Source organism: Erpetoichthys calabaricus, chromosome 17, assembly GCF_900747795.2.
Source record: "Erpetoichthys calabaricus chromosome 17, fErpCal1.3, whole genome shotgun sequence".
NCBI lineage: Eukaryota > Metazoa > Chordata > Cladistia > Polypteriformes > Polypteridae > Erpetoichthys > Erpetoichthys calabaricus.
This window is the reverse complement of record NC_041410.2, coordinates 79,248,988-79,267,882: the sequence shown is the minus strand read 5'-3', so window position 1 is coordinate 79,267,882 and position 18,895 is coordinate 79,248,988. Positions and strand designations below refer to the sequence as shown.

Below are 18,895 nucleotides of genomic sequence, written 5' to 3'. Positions count from 1 at the left end.
ACAAAGTCGACGCGAGCTGCGTGAAGAGCACGCAGCGCCACTCGGTGTCTATGCTCACTCATTGCATGCACTTGCGAATGGAAGGATAACTAAACAGTTTCGAGTACTTCCCCTCCCGACAATCGCAAAAATGCCTTTTAAATTCAACATAACCTGATCGCTCCACGCGCGAATATCGCAACAAATGTGTATATTCTTGGCTTACAACAGATTAGGCCTGCTTTATCCCTTTTTGGACTCTTGAAGCACAAGAAGCCGGCAGGCAAATCGGAGTTCAAACGCTAAAGCAGCAGGTCTTCAGCACGTTTTTCTTGACGGTGTGAACAAATAATGTTACCCCAAGGACAAGCATGTAAAGACACTTGTGAAGTTGAGTTCATCAGCACTTTGCTAAAGAAAGGCTTGGGTGTCACAATTACAAGGGAAGGTTTCTGCTGAAGATCTATTGAAAGGTGGTTTAAAATATATACCGTCTCTATAACGCAATTACAACAAGTTATGACAAGTTGCAAATTACAACAAATACTAGTTAAAAGCAAACGATTTGCTTAACATTACTAACAGTTTCCTGGGGCGGTCAGGCAACATCCTTTCGATTTAACTTCAAAAACGCTGCGCAAAAAGAAGGTGAAGCTATTACGTATTCTTAATAAACCTGCATTTATATTTTCTAATATATATTTAAAAGAATTCGAACTGTACTATGCAAACAACGTTGACATAGTGAATTGTTGATTGATATCTCGCGTTCTGCCTACACCCTGGTCTCCAAGTGCATTAGACAAGAGCGTTCATGTACCGTATTACGTTTTGATGTCCAGTTTGGGCCTTGCGATCCGGGCAAATTCAAACAACTTCAGTGTCACAATCTTTACTTCGTCACGTTCATATTTGGTGACAGATGGATAAGCATGCAATACTGAGTGGTCTCCAATGCGTAGCAACCGTGCACCCCAAGTTTTCTAACATGGCATCTCTCATATACTGTTTAATCTGTATTGGGAAACTCCATTCATTTCAAAGTGTGAACCGAAGACAATTGCTCTAACAAAGGAGAAGGTTAGTAGTGTAATTACAAAAAAAAAAAAAAAAATCATAAAGGTAAAGTGCGTTCAAACCCATCGTCCAAATCACTAACAAATGTGGAAACCACAGTTAGTAAATGTAGAAGTTTTAATCGGAAGTCAAAAACGTAACACGAGAGCTGTCGCGTGCAGGTTGATATGTAATGCAGTATTACAATAAAACCAACAGCTTCTTTCACTTCTTTTAATGCGTTCTAGGAAATGGAGGGAATGATATAAAAGTTAAAAAGACTGACAACTACATATAATTTACAATGCAGAAAAATGCAGACTTTTGTTTATTTAATGAATATATTTTTTATTTTTCATACAAATATATTAAGTCATAATAGTCAAAACAACTATCAGAAATGATCTGTACACAAAACGCTATCATCCAACTTCATATAAACGCTACTTCAATTTATATTAGGAAAAAAAAAAACCCTGCTCTTCTTAAAACTAGGATATACATATTTTTTCAGTCCTACACCTTTTGCACGTCAGACTGAATAAGACAAGAAATCGTTTTTTTTTTTTTTTTTTCAATTCTGGAATTAATCAGGGAAATGCTACAATGAATCAATTCAATTAATTTTGTGAGGCTGGGACTGATCTCCACATGTCCCAACTGCTGCCATACTAAACACATCACATCTAGAGCACAGTCTTGGCCAATTCAAAAGGTACACAAGCCAAGCAGGTGACGTGGGAGGTAGAAACACCAAACACAGCCTTTACCGACAGGATTAAGGGTTTCCATCAAGGGTAATTTGTCATATTCTTTACCCTGCTTGGTTGTGAGGCACAAAATTCAGTAGGTCAATTCATGTTCCAAAACTATTGGCAGCCAATAAATATTTGTTCAGCAGTACACCTGGCTTCACAGATGCCTATCTGCTAAAACCAGATCTACGATTCACTTGCAATGACACAAACTTAATTCCCTTTTAAGTTAAAATTCCAGGTTTCTCATAGACCAATCCACTGCATTTCAACACAGGAACCGATTGGTAGAAGTTTAGAGGACTGAGATGGCTTAGATGTTGCAAAATTAAACTGAGGTATAGGTCACTTGCCACCCCCATCTGTTCTTACAGATCATGGCAAGTAACTTCTCTAGTCCTCTTTAAGCAACATAGGGTTACTTCATGGACGGCCCTGAGAATTACAGCACCACTATTATAAAAAGGTAACATTTTGCAAGTCTGAACAACTTATTCCATCTGGCTTCCATAATAAATGGACCAGGCTTATCAGTCATTGCTTCCCCTCCTCTCCCAACTCGTCTAACACTTAACAGATCAACAAGACTGCAACATGCAACCTTATTAATCATATTACCTTTGTGACAGAGGAACGTTGCACCTTGACAGTACTACAAGGTGAAACCAAGAAGATATATATATAAAAAAAAAGCCAAATAATGGTCTATCAAGGAGACATACCTACAAAAAAAAAAAAAAAAAACCTGTCCGCACCCCTCTGAAGACTTTACTAGATTTCAAACAGGATGTTTGTGGGAACAACCTGTGTGCACCAAAATGAACCAGTACTCTTTAAGATAAATCTTCAAAAGTCAAGGTTAATGGCAGCCACAGGGGAGGGGAAAATGAACAGTAGTTCCACAAGGTCCTTATTTTGATAGTTGCAATGAATTGCACTTCCTTTCCTTCAAATCATCTTGAAATTAAAAGTGCAAGCCTGAAATCAAGGAAAAAAAATATATTAGTTTGCAATTAAAAATATTCAAGAAAGTTGGGTTTTTGTTAAACACCTGATTAAATCATCCACATTCATAACTTTTGAATTTCTACCAGATATTTTATTTAGTATTTTATATCATATTCAGATAAAATAAGCAGAGATATGGTGAACATGCTAATAGAAGGAAAATAGTTGGGTCATTTCAAAAGCACAGTAGCTTTAAATGCCATATAAGCAGATAATACCAACATAAAATCTTAATACATTTGCTTTACACTGCCCACCTGGCAAAAACGATGGTACTCTGTGTGGAGCTGGAGCTTTCAGCATCTAAGCCTGGTTGATTTTCTCTCACATCCCACAAGATACTGTATTTTGGCAAGGTAATTACAAAATAACCCTATGTGAGTGGGCCTTATGGTAGACTGCTGCCCTGGCCGGGCTAGTTCTGCCTTGCACCTACTGTTGGGAAAGACTCTGGCACACCCACAACCCTGAAAAGGAGCAAGTGAGCTACCATTTGCCATACACAAACACATCTAAAACATTTTCTTAACCATTCCAATCACAAACATTAAAAAATAAACCTTCATAACCTTTTCTCAAAGTACCAAACAAGTGTAAAATAATTCAGAATTTTTGATCACAAACATTAAAAAATAAACCTTCATAACCTTTTCTCAAAGTACCAAACAAGTGTAAAATAATTCAGAATTTTTGATCACAAACATTAAAAAATAAACCTTCATAACCTTTTCTCAAAGTACCAAACAAGTGTAAAATAATTCAGAATTTTTGAAAAATGTATCCTGACACTGGCCAGCAAAACTCATATTGTAGCACAGATTGCTGGACAGATGAATGTATCCGATTGTTTTGCAGTTACTTAATCTGTAGCTGGAAAACTTGAACATGTACCTAGCATTAGCATTGTGATGCAACAAACAGGATTTTGGAGAATGCCCTGTGATGGCAACTACAAAGGCATAACAAAAAAAAAAATGCAACACTGGACCTGCATGGCCTTTTCTACTATTTAAAATAAATCTATCAATTTCCATCCACAAAAACTCAGGTTTACATACTGGCCAAATAACTACTCTACAAATTACTCCTTGTACATATTTATCCAGATGCAGAAATGAAAAGAATAAAAGATTTAAAAAATACACATATCAACAAAGGGCGGCACGGTGGCGCAGTGGTAGCGCTGCTGCCTCGCAGTTAGGAGACCTGGGTTCACTTCCCGGGTCCACCCTGCGTGGAGTTTGCATGTTCTCCCCGTGTCTGCGTGGGTTTCCTCCGGGCGCTCCGGTTTCCTCCCACAGTCCAAAGACATGCAGGTTAGGTGGATTGGCGATTCTAAATTGGTCCTAGTGTGTGCTTGGTGTGTCCTGAGGTGGGTTGGCACCCTGCCCGGGATTGGTTCCTGCCTTGTGCCCTGTGTTGACTGGGATTGGCTCCAGCAGACCCCCGTGACCCTGTGTTCGGATTCAGCAGGTTGGAAAATGGATGGATTGACATATCAACAAAATTAGAGAAAAATCTATTCAATCATTCAAACCATTTTCTAACATCAAGGTCATGTTAAAATAAAGCTTATTGGCAAGTTCAGACAGAAGGCAAGAACGATTCTACTATAGGAGGACTAGGATTGTCAAGTGTATCCGAGAGAACACAACATATTTCTTTAATGTGTGCCTGAACAGTGTTTATGTGTAAACCAGTACAATCATACAAATACAGTACAAAACAATTTAGAGTCATCCAATACACAAAACCTTCGGAATGCGAGAGGAAACCAGGAACAGTAAGACACTGACAGAACTTGCAGACTCTGGATTGACAACAGAGTGGGGCTGGGATCTACACCCAGTCATGCAGGGCCATGACTCAGCAGCATCAAATTACTGGGACTATAAAACTAAAAAAAATCAACGTCACAATGGACTTAACTATCTGCGGTGGTTTGGCAACCTGCCCGGGATTGACTCCTGCCTTGTGCCCTGTGTTGGCTGGAATTGGCTCCAGCAGACCCCCGTGACCCTGTGTTCGGATTCAGCGGGTTGGAAAATGGATGGATGGACTTATCAAAAAATGTAGCAGAACAATTACAACAAAATTAAGAACAAAAAAAATAAAATAATGCCCATGCAATTTAGAGTACTATTTAACTGAACAGAAACAAAATTATCACCTTGGGTAGATAAAACACATTCTACAATCAAAAGCAATTACTATGCAACATTCACATACTCTGAATATCAGGACTCTGCCCTCCAGTGGAAACCTGAGTCACTGCATAGGATGGTTTTCGAAAAGCTGGCGTCGACCCTCTTCGTAATCATCCTCGTCAACGTTAACCAATAACCGAATTGCTTCCTGTCCTACTGCTTGTTTTAAAGAGTCTGTAATGAAGACACCTTTCAGAGCTTCAAGTAGAGATCCATTAAGGTAATCATTCCAGAAGGCATCAAGGTAGGAGAGTTCTGAAAACTTGATGTCACAGATGATGGACCCCAGGTCACGGGACTTCAGGATAGTGTTGGATTGGTTGAAGAGCTCAAATTGGCGCTCCAGTGCATGTTGCTTATTAGAAACAACATTTCCACTGAGGATGCTGTCATGCTCACAATACTCTGCACGAACACGTAGCCTGATGTCTGTTTAAAATGAAAATGTGTAACACAGGACCCAAGATCCCAGGGAGGGGTGGGAGAAAAGAAAAAGAAAGAGGGGAAATTAGTTAACATACACATATATACATACATACATACATATAAACACACTTATTAAACATAAATCAATGCAAGTTACAAACAGTATGAAATCACTACTTTCCCAAAATGAAAAATGGGGAAACATGTTTTATGCTTAAAATAATTTAAGAAATAGGCATAAAAAAGTGTTTACAAAGTTTATCGTTCATTGCTGGGGCTCACGATCGTATGACTGAAAGAAATCCAAGCAGCGAGTTCATACATAAAGACCAGTATGACAACATAGCATTCTCTTAGCCCAGATTTGGCCATGTTAGCCTTTATAAAAGTTGAAGAAATATTCATTGCAAAATATATATATAAAAAAAAAAAAAAAAACTTCTTACTATATATGAAGTACAACACATATTGCTACATAAGTATACAGAAAGCCATTGGTTGTGCTTGGCTAGTAAATTACAAAAAAAGTACTGAATGAGCCCCAAAAACAGAGCCACAGGCACTGATATAAAGTAGTCAGCAAGTTATGCGCTCTTTCAAAAAACAATTCACATCATTATCACAGGATGTGCAGAACACCCAACATGGTCCAAGGCTCTAAATAATATTAAAAAACAAACAAAAAAAAAAAATCAACCCTTGTGGGCATTTTAGAGTGCTAAATTCAGCATTATGCATGTATGTATGCTGAAAAGTTCTGGATATGAGATTTTAATTAGATACAGGAAGTGAAAGATTGTAATTTACACTCACACTATGTCCAGCTTTTCCTCATACTGTTTGTTCAGATTTTGTGGCTTGATGGTACATCTCCTGCGGAATCATTAACTTGTACAGCAGAGCAATAGTCATCTATTATCCCTTCCAATCCCCCCACCCTCCACCCAAACTTAATCGGGAGGGTTTTTTTTTTTTTTATATATATATATATATATATATATATATATATATAAAAAAAAAGTCAGTGCTCTCAGACTCCTGAATCTGTTCAAAGCAGGATTCTAAGACCCAACCAAAATGCTCCACAGGTAGACATCTTTAAAAGTACTTCACTGTTTTTAAAAATTACAGCAGCAACTATAGATAAAATATAGAATAAAAGCAGCCACTAAGAAAGGTTTTGACAAATAACTGGGATATATGTAGGGAGATGAAAATGCAATATCCAAGGAATGCACTTTCTTAAGCAATACTGGGTCAGTAACAGAGGCAGCAACAAGTTTGAGAAATATCTATCGATGTTACTGCAGTAAGAGCCATCTGAAGTCAAAATGTTCAGGAGCAGTTCAGAAGACAGTTAAAAGCTTATCTTGTAAACAGCAATAAAAATGTGGAAAATTAAAGTAAAATATTAAGGCCCAGACTGTTACATGGTTTGTTTAAAAAATAGATAAAGTAAGATTCTGACCAGTAAAAAGGATCACACATTTGGATTCCAACTGCTATAACGCTGAATCATAAAAGTTGTTGCAAAAAGATGCAAGGCAGCTCCTCAGTTAATGACATGTCCAAGGGCTGCAAGGAAGAACATAACAGAAAGCGGACCCAAAAGATCCACCCTAATGCTAACAGCAAAATGATCATTTGTATTTTAAAACTATGTTTTAAAATCTACAAGTTAAAATGTGAATGTTGCCATATTTATATCAACTTCCAGTCAATCAAAAATAAATATGAACAAATATTTTATTGCTAAAAAACAACTCTTCTGAAACAAACTTGTTGTGGATTTTTCTCATGAACAGGACAGTAAATAATAGTATATTTAACTATGTAGGGTTCAAAAACAATTCTCCTCTAAAGAATATAATCATAATCAAAAATCAGTAAAAATCATTTCACTGTAACTATTAATGACAGCTGTTGAACCTCTATGAAGTTCATGGATCCCTGTAAAGTCAACTGGTATAAAGAAGGCATAAAAGAGTGCATTTGAGAACACAAACGATCACAACAATCAATCCACAACAAGGGGTTTCAGCTGCAGCTTCAGATCAATGAACATTTCTACTAAATCTGTATATATTAAAGTAACATGACACAAATCTTATAGCTTGCATCTGAAATTTTAATGAGCACATGAGAATACAACATCTCTAAAATTAAGATTTTTTTTTTTTTTAATTAAAAAAAAAAAGTATGAGCAAGGTTAGCTCGTCTCCAAGAGATTATACACCACATTTACTTCTGTCCTGGTGCCAATCCCCCACACCCCCCATGTCTGCTGGTTTTCACTGTAATCAAGTTCTTAAATCATAGAATGTCACATTTTCAGAATGAACACAGTTTAAATAGTTTGTAGCTACAGACCTTTAGGGGTGGGGGAGGAGTATGGGGGTTGCAACACATGTACAACTTTTGAAATATAAAACATAGGCTCCCTAAAATTGTATTCTGAATGAAAACAGGTCAGAATGTACTGAAGACAATGAGTAAATAACTGCATTTTTCACTTTGTGAAAAAAAACAAACTAGTTTGTCAGTAATTTGTACTGAGTCACTGTTAATTCAGCACTGCCAGAGAGATGAGGTTGTTCTAAAATCACTGGCAAAACTAGTCTTGTGAATGAAATGTATTTACTTTTAACAGACATCATAGAAAGCACTAAATAATTTTCACACTTCTTAATATGCCAATTTGTCTCAAATGTCAGAATACGACTAAAGTAAAACTTTGAATGTATTAGAAACAGATCACTATAAAAATATAACTAGCAGAAACAACTGCGTTCCTCTAATTATTTTTATAATGATTACAAAATACTGTTGGCCTAAAGTTATACTACAAATGAACACTGCATCCATTAATGTATTATAACAGCCCCATTAATGTATTATAACAGCCAACCATATAGAGCACTAGCAGGGTATGAAATGTGCCTACAGTCAAGTAAAGTACCAGGGTCAAGGACTAAGAAGACTGTTTCAAATGTATACTCCAGCTTTAATCTTCATATTAAAAGTACATACCTCTGAAAACTGCCACGTCAGTTTCATGGAAATTGAAGCATTTTTTAAACTGGCAACTGTTTGCAATATACTGGTAAGTAATTCTGCAATTTTATTATCAGGCTTAGCAACGTTTATGTAAATCTGAAAGCCTTTGCATCAAAAGAATGGGCCTTCTCTATGCCGATTACTTTGATCATGGAACACATATGCAGCACTACAGACAATTTCATTTTAAATTTGTACAAACATGGCAGTTGAACTTCTGATGTTCAACAGAATTTTTTTTTTTTTTTTTTAGTTAAAGCAGCAGTGGACATGGTGGTAATGAACCATTAAAGGATAACTTTGGTATTTCTCCAGTCAAAGTTATCTCTTCACAATCATATATATTAGTTTGCCACAAGAAACTGCACTCTAAAATGAAGCATATTTTATGCATTTAAAAAAAAAAAAAAAACTACCATCATGCTCTTGCATTATTATGGATGCTAGAGTCACATTACAAAGAAAAGGTGTAAAACTTACCAAATGTTAAGAGTTCTGATCCATATAGAGATCATAAACCTCTTGCAAAACAACTGTCTTGTTTCAAGACAACAAATGCAAATCATACTTCTAAAGAGACCAGCTGTGTGCTTCACATCGTCATCTACCCTATTAATTTTCCTCTGCTGCACCCCTTTAACACCATGGATTTGGAATAACCTCAAAGTTATCACCATTTTTTACTAACATTATTAAATTGTGATGCCCAGATGTGAATTGCTGTGTATGTTTGAGAAACAGACAATAACTGAAAAAGTCACACTTGTGACCGCTTCTATTTTGAAAAGATACTGCCTGCTGCCCTAGACTGATTGATAATGCACAGTGTTAGTGACAGAGAATATTAAGCAGGCGAGTTGCTTGTAATCAAGTGACAAGAATTAAACAAATATTATATGTAAACAGGCATCCATCCTCCTAACTCACTTGTCCAGGGCAGGTTTGCAGGTCAGCTGTAGCCTATCCCAGCGAGCATCAGATGCAAGGCAGGCACAATTGCTGTCCATTCCAAGGTGAACGAACGAACATAGACACATGCCTGGGCCACTTTAAACTTTGGTGAATTGGTGTTGCTAATCAGGCTCAAGTTTAGCAAGTTCAGTACAGATGTTTTTAAACATAGGCAGAGTGGTAGCACAGAGCTGTCATTCCTGCCTCAGAGCACCACGTTCAATATGGAGGCTGCATGTTTTCTCTATGCATTTAAAGATTCATTGAAATCAGTGTCAAGTGAATTTACACACTCAAAACATTATCTCAGCTCTTTTACTACCAGCAAAAAAGGCAACTGGTTTGTGATGCTTCCATATGCTTTACAGTACACTTGGCTTTATTATTTTATTTTTGTCCATGTGAAATACACACCATAGTAAAGGTCACTTGGCTCAAAAATTTAATTTAAAAGGCAGTGGAATCAGTGCAGTTCAGGTTTATTGTTATGTGTGCAATGTATCATTGAACACTTGTGTGTGCATTTCACTAAACTGCCACTTGTACATGTTGTTTCATGGGTTTTGTAAAATAATACAGAATTCCAATGGCTGAGGGTGGCTCTGTTGTTCAGTGTTGTCATGAAATAAATCCACCCCTAACAGTCGGTCAGCAAACAAATCAGAAAGAAACATAACATACCTTAAGAAAATAGTCCCAAGAATCTCTGATAAAATAAATGTATTACTTTCAGTTTACGTTTGTTGTGTCAATGCATACTTCAAACAAGAAAGGCACATTTTCTCAAGTCAAAACTTTTGCTACTTCAAAAATAGATGCACTTTTACATTTTAAGGGGTTTTTTTTTTTTGTATAAAGGGACCTTGGTACCCATTGGCTCCATTACAAAACACAATAATGGGCTATTTTTTTTTCTTTCTTCTTCTTTTTTTTTTTTTATAATAAAATATGCTTCACTTTAGAATGCAATTTCATGTTGCAAAATAAATACATCGACTGTAAAGAAACAACTTTAAATATACCAAACTTAAGACTTTAAAAAGTGAATGAAAACCAGAAAACTAGGGGGATAAACCATGGACAGGACTGAATTAAAGGTTTTACCTATTTACAAAAAAAAAAAAAAAAAAAAAACCTGTCTTTTAGACTGAAACATTTTACAAAGGCGTAACAATGAAACAGACTAGAAATAGCATTTTTTCACATTACTAAATGCAGAATTACACTCAGGAAAGAAGCAGGCTAATTTGAGCAGTTTGAGAAGTTTCATGAAAAGAACTTGCAAACTTAGGGGCAGAACTTGGTGCATAATAAAACCCTGATACAATAAATCCAAAGTAATTAAAGAGATATATTACAATCTTCAACTATATTTAACCCATAAGTAACCAAGGAAAGAAATGCAATTTATGTAGGCAGAAATTCCTAAGAATTTCTTTGGAAGATCAAACATTCAGGTTACAACAGTGAGATGCAACAACGCATTTATTCAAAACAATGACCTCCAGTAAACTGAAGTAGTTTGTGTTCACCACACATTATTCAAAACAATAACCTCCAGTAAACTGAAGTAGTCTGTGTCATTTGTATGTATCAGGTATAAACCAAGGAATTTTTACAAGGCAATTTACACTGTGGAGAAAACTCAAAACACACCATTCACAGAATGCAACTTTTTTTTTTTTTTTTTATAACCGAAAAATAAGAGTTCTAAATCAATCAATTTAGAAAAAAATTTAAAAAAAAAAAAAAAACAGGTAAGAACTAAAATTTGGAAGCATTATTTTGTTTTAGAAAGAATTCCACATCAGCTATGGAATAAAAAGGCCACAAAACAAGCCTCTAGCAACAGTTGCTGCATTACAGAACATGAACCCTGGGCCACATGACATTACATCCAATGACTATATACCTAGAAAAGCCTAGGCAGCTGCCAAAGGTAGTCAGTCATGCTTTGGCTGGAATCTACATTTTCATGAAATTGTAACAGTTTTATAATTAATTACATCCTTTAGGTTGAACATTTTTCTTCCAGGATGAATCTGGTACAAAAACAGCCAACTGGTTATCTTCACTGATTTGTCAAAAGGTCAGTTCTCCAAGAGGTCTTCCAACATTTTTATTAATCCAGTGTTGCATTAACCTGACAGAGACAGCCGAATGCCTTGCATGCTCTTATCAGTAAGGGTAGCTTTTTCACTCTTACTGATCAACAGAGCATCTTAGTGAGCAATACACTCTTTAGTAACTATCATTTCCCCAAATCATTTTCTTTTTAAGATATTGTTTCATTGAGGAGCTGAACTTGATCAGATGGGGGAAATGGAAAATACACGTGTTAAATGTAAACCTGAGCAGCACAGCCAACAGCGGTGAAAGAAAATCGGTGTCTTTTTTCCTAAATGAACGTGTTTTCTCACTGAGTAGACGCAATCTTTCTCTTTGTGCTGGTCTTTTAAACTGCAAACAGCAAGGAAAAAAACAAGGTTGGGTTTATAGCACAGATGAAAAAATAACATTGAAATCATGAAAGCTAACTGCTATAACTATTCAGAATAAAAAGTATCTACAATCTTGCTTGAAGAATTAACCAAAAAATGTAACAAGACATTTATCAACTCTGACAGACATCTGAAGGATGCATGCAACCTATAAACTGGAGATGTTGACATCTCCCTGCAAAAGAAAACAAAATGCACTCTATAAAGTTTAAAAAAAAAAACTTTACTGGGCATTTCTGTTTAAGAACACTAGCGGTGGAGGATTGTTTTAGCCAGTAAAGAGAAAAAATATTTCTAAAGGGGAATATTAGCGGATATGAATATTATTTTCTTGGACAGAATTTAAATGAAACCAGTTTCTCTCTTGTTGCTCCATATTTAAATCTAACATAGCATGTTTAAATCATTATCTTTCACTGCCAAACAGTTACAATAAAAAAGGCACGGAAAACAAATCATCCAGTACCACATGGTGTTCTTAAATCAGTTCACTGTGAACCTCAAAAATAAGAGAGTTATTATAGTAACTGGTTTTAACCAAGGAAGAAATGTATACATATTTTTAAAGGGGATGTACATGCATCCATTGTACTGTAGTCAGCTCAAGAAGCCGGGTAAATTGAAACCACTGTGAGCTTACATACAGCTGCTTCTACTCATCCTGAAAAATCTCAAAATCTTGTGCATTACAGCATCATAGCATTCAAGTTACTTTATTTATTCACATGTCTGTGTACATATTATAAAAAAAGGAGGCGGCCTGAGCAGTATTACTCAGGTAGGGGATTCCAGGCAGTTCAAATAAAACTACAGAATATACAATTGTAGAGCAAGTAGCCCTTTTGCCTTGCCTATACTCCCTCCTTCCATAAGATCACAAAAATTAAGCTCCTTTTTGTTTAAAAAAAATTCAAATGTTTTCAACTGCTATTTTGAGAGGTAATGTGTGAACTTCAGTGAATTCTCTGAAGTCCACAGATTCAAAAGCCAGATCTGCCAAAAACCCATGAATGATATAATCAATTGCATAGGCTTTAAAATAAGCAGAAGTAGCAATGCCTGGAGGAGTAGGGGAAAATAATGTGAGGAACATTCTGAAGCACAGGTCAAAGAACCGCACCAAATGACTCAAAAGATAGCAATCTGTTCCAATTACAAAGTAAATGTTATGCATCCACTTTAAAGGTTGTTTTATTGAGGTGCTTTCACAGGATTTAGAATGTAAGATTACCTTGGTGAATGCTTGTATCAGAGCACATACTTTATTGTTGAGCGCCACTTTGAGTCTGTTTTAGAGATTGTCTCTCTGACCATCAATTTTTCATTGCACACCTGCTGGAATTAAACGTGGGATCAAACAAAAATTGCATCGGAAGAACATTTCAGGCAACATCTTATTTCCCATCCCCCTCCCCATTTCCCTGATCATTTAAACAGCCAAACTTGAGCATTTAGAAAAAATACCTTTCCATCTGAAAGTGAAAAGAAATGTGGCACAACTGGCCCTAAATAATTGTACCACATCATTCACTACTTTGAATCAGTGAATATACCTGGCTGTATAATAATTATACCCCGGCATTTCTGGCGTGGCATATGGAACAAATCTTATTTCTACAACAATGAGCTTTGGAAATGTAAAGATTATGCTTAAAGTGTCAAAAAAATGACACTCATAACTGTGTGATCCTAAACAGGATTAGCAGTAACCAACTTTAAAGTATAAGCTACTTCAAAAATAAGTGGCTAATCACACTTCTAAACAAAGAGATTCGGAAAGAATGGCCCAATCTCTCATGCCACTCAAAGGCCAGAATGTCAACTATGACAGACAGGTGAACACTATTCAAGTGCTTAAAGGTAAGCCATGAAATTTTTGTTTTTAAGGGGGTGGGAATGTGATAACTAGAGCCCATAAGAATTTTAATAAAACAACATTGATTGTTTTCATTAAGACATTATTAAGAAAACTGATGTTTCATCTGCAAACTACTGAGTACATGATGAGCAAGCAGACAGGAAGTAAAACACTTTTATTGGATTTTGACTTCCCCATGTTTAAGCAAACGGTTATAAGCTTGAACAGAGATGCAGTTTGTTAGTTCCTTACGTGCTGATCCATGAGAGAGAACCTACCAGAAAAAGCTGGGTAGCAGCAGAGGTAGTTTGCGTGAATGGTAATTGTGAATGAACGAGAGCATTACTGACAGACACTCGCTCTTCTCTAGAATCACTGCCTGCGAACTGTTGAGAAGGCAAAAAATTGTTCTTTATGTAGCAGGCAACAATGCTAATGGAGAAACACAAAAGTACAAACACAATATTTTGAGGGAAAAAAAAACCAACAACATGGGAGGGAAAAAAAAACCTTCAAGATATTCTATAAGTTTAATGAAGGTTTTCACAAAACAAGAGTCACACACTGGTTTTTTCGAGGATGCATGGTTAAGGCTTTATGTATTTTTTTCTGCTCTCTGAAATCAATGTATTTAATAAGAATCAAACAGGGACTGTATGTTGAAGTAGGAGACAAACTGACTGAGATGGCCACTACTTACAAACTTGAAACAGATTAAATTAACACAAAAGCATGCTTAGTAAACCTCTACAGGAAAAAAAAGCACATCAAATGCCTTCTTCTCATTTAAACGTCCAAATGGGGCAGTAACTTCTAACTGTAAAAGCTAACTTATTTTTTGTAATTTAGTCACAGAACACAAAAATGTGGTTTATTTTAATAAATGATGTGTCCCAGTGGTGTACAATAATGTAGGGCTAGGGCATGACAAGTTAGGTATCTTTTCAAGTCAATAGAAAGTACTTTCTATCCAATGTGTCACTGTGCCAAATGAAGTCAAAATTCCACTGAATGCTGCCCAGCTGAACAAGTTCCATGCAGTGTAGCAGTGAACAGCAAATAACTTTGAACACAGGTGATAATTTGATATGTAAAGATTTTATACTTTTGCTCACAAAGGACATATGGGCAGCTAACTTGGCCTGCTCTTCAAGCAGACTGCTGAAGCTTATTCAGACAAAGCAAGCAGTAACTGAAGTGTGTACCGAGCTTTGGGTTTCCATGTAGGCATGTGTACCACATGTTAAATTCCTCAGAAACCAGTATGTTTGTCTCATTTCCAGGGAGTGAAGCAGACAAGCAGAGTAAAGGAAATGAAAGAACAGATTTTCAGATACCGGATACAAAAACATTTTCTTTAGACAGATGACAGCAGCTTTAAAGCATAGTTACTGATTATATCTAATCTTCCCTTTACATCCAAGTGAGAAAAATGGGGTATCAGTGGAGTGTAACACACCTATTTCTGGTAAATCTACAAGTAACTATTACAGGATCTTGTACATTGTCTTGAATCAGCCTTGACACATCAAAGAGATTAATATACTCTGATATTAGCCTTAAACAATTCTTAATTCTGGGGTTAAACAGGAAAAGCCAGCAATTTTCACTAGCATTCTGAGCAAAAATAATCAGACTAGTACAAATAAATGTATGTTGTCTGTCACTGCTGTTCAAGAAAACACCTCAGAATAGTTTTTCTCCCCATTTATCCATGTTATAAACAGAAAATGGGGGAGGGGGTGGCGAAGGAAATAACAGCTAAAAACAATCCTGAGCCTTTTCTCTGAAATACTAAAACTACTTTAAAGCCAATGCAGAAGGATTTGGCTGGTTACTGTCGCACCATAGTCTACCAACAATAATCAAGCTAAAGAAAGTGGGAGAAAAAGAAAGGCAAGTTTCATACCACATGTCACTCTATCCTGGACAGGTGAAGACTGCAGCAAGGTCGATTCGCCTCCTCTTGCTCTAGGTTTATGGAGTTTACCACTTCGACGCTTCTTACCACGCCGAGGTGTATGACTGGTGGAATGTGGCAAGTTTGGATCCACACCTATGGACACAATTTTAATACAGTTACACTAAATGTGGGTAATTACTGCTTTTTCACATAAATAAAATATTCTGTGCAGAATTCTCATGCCTTTCCATTGTATGTGGGAAGCTTCCAAGTTCTCCCCATGTCTGTGGGGAACTCCTGCCCTGTATGTGAGTGAGCCCAGTAATGGACTGGCACCAGTCCAGGGACTTTCCATGCCCCCTACCAAGTTTTAGTGGAATAAGCTTGATGTCCCCAGATATCTTTAAATTGGATTAGTAGAGTTTAAAAATGTTATTTCATTCTCTACCTTAGTTGTTAAAAACAAAAATCACACATTTCTCAGTAAACAGGAGACGTAGAGGAAAACCCAAAATGTTCATGAAATAATATGGAATTAACAAAATTAAATTAATAGCAAGAAAATCAATTCACTGACCTGCTCTCCACTGGCCTTCTCCACTTATTGGCTCTTTGAGGCTTTTATCATGCTTTACTTCAATTCCTTCCTCCTTTGAGTTAGAAGTGGGCATTTCATAACTATATCGCTCAGGAGACACTGCAAGTAAAACACATTTACACAATTAACTTTAATGCTATTCTTTACACCTTAAATGAATGGCTATAACAAAAACACACAAGAGATGTCCAAAATCTTTATAAAATTATAATTACTACATGAAAAAGAGTGATGTAATAGCTGTGTTTGAAGGGGGTCTGATCAGGGCACCTCTCAAGTACCATCTTACTCTAAACCAATTTAGTGACTCCATTCAACCTAAGCTGCACATTTCTGTGGTATGGAAAGGAACTTGATTCAAAACAATCTGGTTTGAACATATACAGATACGTGCATACAAATGATTATCGTGCCAACTACTGTCATAAAGAGCTCACCAAGTCAATGCTATACAATACAACACCTTTATTTTAAAATATTATAACCCTATTTTTTGCTAACATCCATTGTAAACAACTACACTGACAACTCCATGAACGGTATTTGGAAAGAAGGGAATGTAAGGTGGTGGAGAGATTAAGTTTACTATGAAATCTAATGTCAACATGCCCAGCACCGAGGGAGCAAACGTTGCAAGAAATAAGTAGTACTGTCACGTTTTACTATAAAGGACACAAGTGACTACAGAGTTGTGTAAAAACAGACACAGTGGGCAGGCTGTACAGTTCAAGAAAACATGGCCAAGGGCGTGTATATTTCAAGTAAGAAAATTATATACTTAAGGTAAAGAATGCATTTCATATTAGGATTGTCAAATATATAAAATACAGTCAGAAATATGCTCCTGGCACTTATCAACTTGTGCATCTATAAAACATTTCATTGATTTGGTTTCTGTCTAATTTCTACCAAATTCTACGTGGACAGGCTTCTGTCTATTCTGACTAATCACACACACATAATTGATGCACACATCAAATATTTTCTAGGAGGGTTAGTCTATCACATTGGATACAACACAACACCTCTCAGATTATATTCATGACGACTTTAAAACAAATACTGAACGGCAATTATTACACAGTGTTTGGGGGGTCAAAAATGTAACATACATTACTAAGGAAATGACAGATTTAAAATTAAAACATTAACAATAAATCTATAATACAAAACGATTAAATTTCCAATTAACTTTCTAAAGAAAATACAACCCCTAACCCCCCCGGCCAAGTACAGAAAAATTCTATTTAGCATCCTCTTCCTCACGAGCCTGTCTACATCAATCCAATTTCTTACCGTACTGCACATACCTGTCCTTCGTCTTTTTTGGGTGACGAATGAGATCAAATCATGCCGAGTAAGGATGCGCAACAGCTGTAGTAGATGGTTGAAATTGGACTCATTACACAAGCCTCGCTTCTCAAGCTGCAGGAGCAATTCTACACCGTTTTTAGGTCGGAGTGCATTGAAACTACACCAGAGTTGATTAGAATTGGTTGTTGTTGTGCGTTGGTACCGCTGCCAAGCTCGCAGGAGACTAGGCGAAGGTCCGGTATCTTCAGGGCCCAAATCATCTTCAGCGCCCCGGTCCACCACCCATGTTGCTGGGTCCAACGGGTGAGAAGCCGGATAAAGCTCTTCTAATAAAAATGACAAGGCCTCAACATCATAGTCCGTCAGATGAGAGCCGATCACATCAAACATTTCGTGCAGAGACTGCATTCCATAGTAGATTAAGCACTCGTTTTCCTCCCAAGAATGGGCGATCAGCGGTCTCCGCTGCCCCGACATGCTGCAACAGTCCTAAACACTCAACAGCGCCGTGCAACGGCAAGTAAGGTTCAGTGCAGTTTATGACCCTTTAAATAGCAACCACGGGCCAGTTAACATAAAATACCAACACCTTTATAGTGTGCTATCGCTGTAATAATACACAAATAAAAATATACGTGAAGAACTTAACATCGAACACAAGCTCGTTCAGTCCCTGCAAACGAATCAAGCGAACTGCAATTATGACACAAAACAACCGCTTTTAATGCCCATTAAACACAAGTCGTTTTAACTTAATATGTTGTTTTCTAAACCAATCGCCCTAACGATTTTCCAGAAATACCTGGTCGTTTGCAAAAACGTCTAAAAATTCCGTAACAACACCTTTATAGTTTCAACTATGACTGAAAGTAGGCTAATTGCTCGTTTCTCGAATGCTCAAAGCAGTGTAAGAAAAAAAGAATTTTCGAGAAAATGACCCTTACACTAATAGTTTTCGTTCTGTTTACTCAAATTTATGCTATACACATATCCGCGCTCTCTCAAATTCACCCAACTAACTTCATGTAGATACCACTACGGCTCAAAAACAACTAATAAATGTCCTCTCCTCTGTAATATGCTTAAAGTCTATCTGCAATACACCCACCACTGCCTTCTGCCTCTGACTTCACAGGGCTCGGATTATTTGCTTTTCTGGTAATTTCCAACAGCACGAGGGTTGTCATACACGTGACTTGAAGACTGTTATGCAAGAAGAGTAAATTGCACCAATCACAAAGGAGACTCCGCCCATGCGCAGCTGGGGCAAGGTTACGCTGCC

At 36.8% G+C, this 18,895-nt stretch overlaps 1 protein-coding gene and 1 long non-coding RNA gene across 4 annotated transcripts; both read right to left on the bottom strand.

The window, feature by feature from the left end:
* Positions 1 to 1,357: 1,357 nt before the first annotated feature.
* On the bottom strand, positions 1,358 to 18,770 carry dedd1 (death effector domain-containing 1). 2 transcript variants are annotated; one of them, XM_028822478.2, is made up of 5 exons: positions 17,610 to 18,770; positions 16,279 to 16,398; positions 15,708 to 15,854; positions 5,028 to 5,434; positions 1,358 to 2,768 (listed from the first exon to the last, which is right to left on the bottom strand). In XM_028822478.2, the coding sequence occupies exons 1-4, from the start codon at positions 18,088 to 18,090 to the stop codon at positions 5,067 to 5,069; spliced, it is 1,116 nt and encodes a 371-aa protein (XP_028678311.1). In that variant the 5' UTR covers positions 18,091 to 18,770; the 3' UTR covers positions 1,358 to 2,768; positions 5,028 to 5,066. The 2 variants fall into 2 exon arrangements, with proteins under 2 accessions (XP_028678311.1, XP_028678312.1); XM_028822479.2 differs by having other exon boundaries at positions 5,043 to 5,434; positions 17,610 to 18,767.
* On the bottom strand, positions 7,620 to 15,701 carry LOC127526191 (uncharacterized). Of its 2 annotated transcripts, none has more exons than XR_007933819.1 (2): positions 14,077 to 15,701; positions 7,620 to 13,275 (listed from the first exon to the last, which is right to left on the bottom strand). It is a non-coding gene; the product is annotated as an uncharacterized LOC127526191 (long non-coding RNA). The 2 variants fall into 2 exon arrangements; XR_007933818.1 differs by having other exon boundaries at positions 7,620 to 13,272.
* Positions 18,771 to 18,895: the final 125 nt, after the last annotated feature.

Coding starts and splice junctions, on each gene's coding strand:
- dedd1 (XM_028822478.2), bottom strand. CDS start 18,090: ATGTCGGGGCAGCGGAGACCGCTGATCGCCCATTCTTGGGAGGAAAAC. Junction 16,399..17,609: donor CCAAAAAAGACGAAGGACAG/GTATGTGCAGTA, acceptor TTTTACTTGCAG/TGTCTCCTGAGCGATATAGT. Junction 5,435..15,707: donor CCAGGATAGAGTGACATGTG/GTATGAAACTTG, acceptor CATTTTAAACAG/ACATCAGGCTACGTGTTCGT.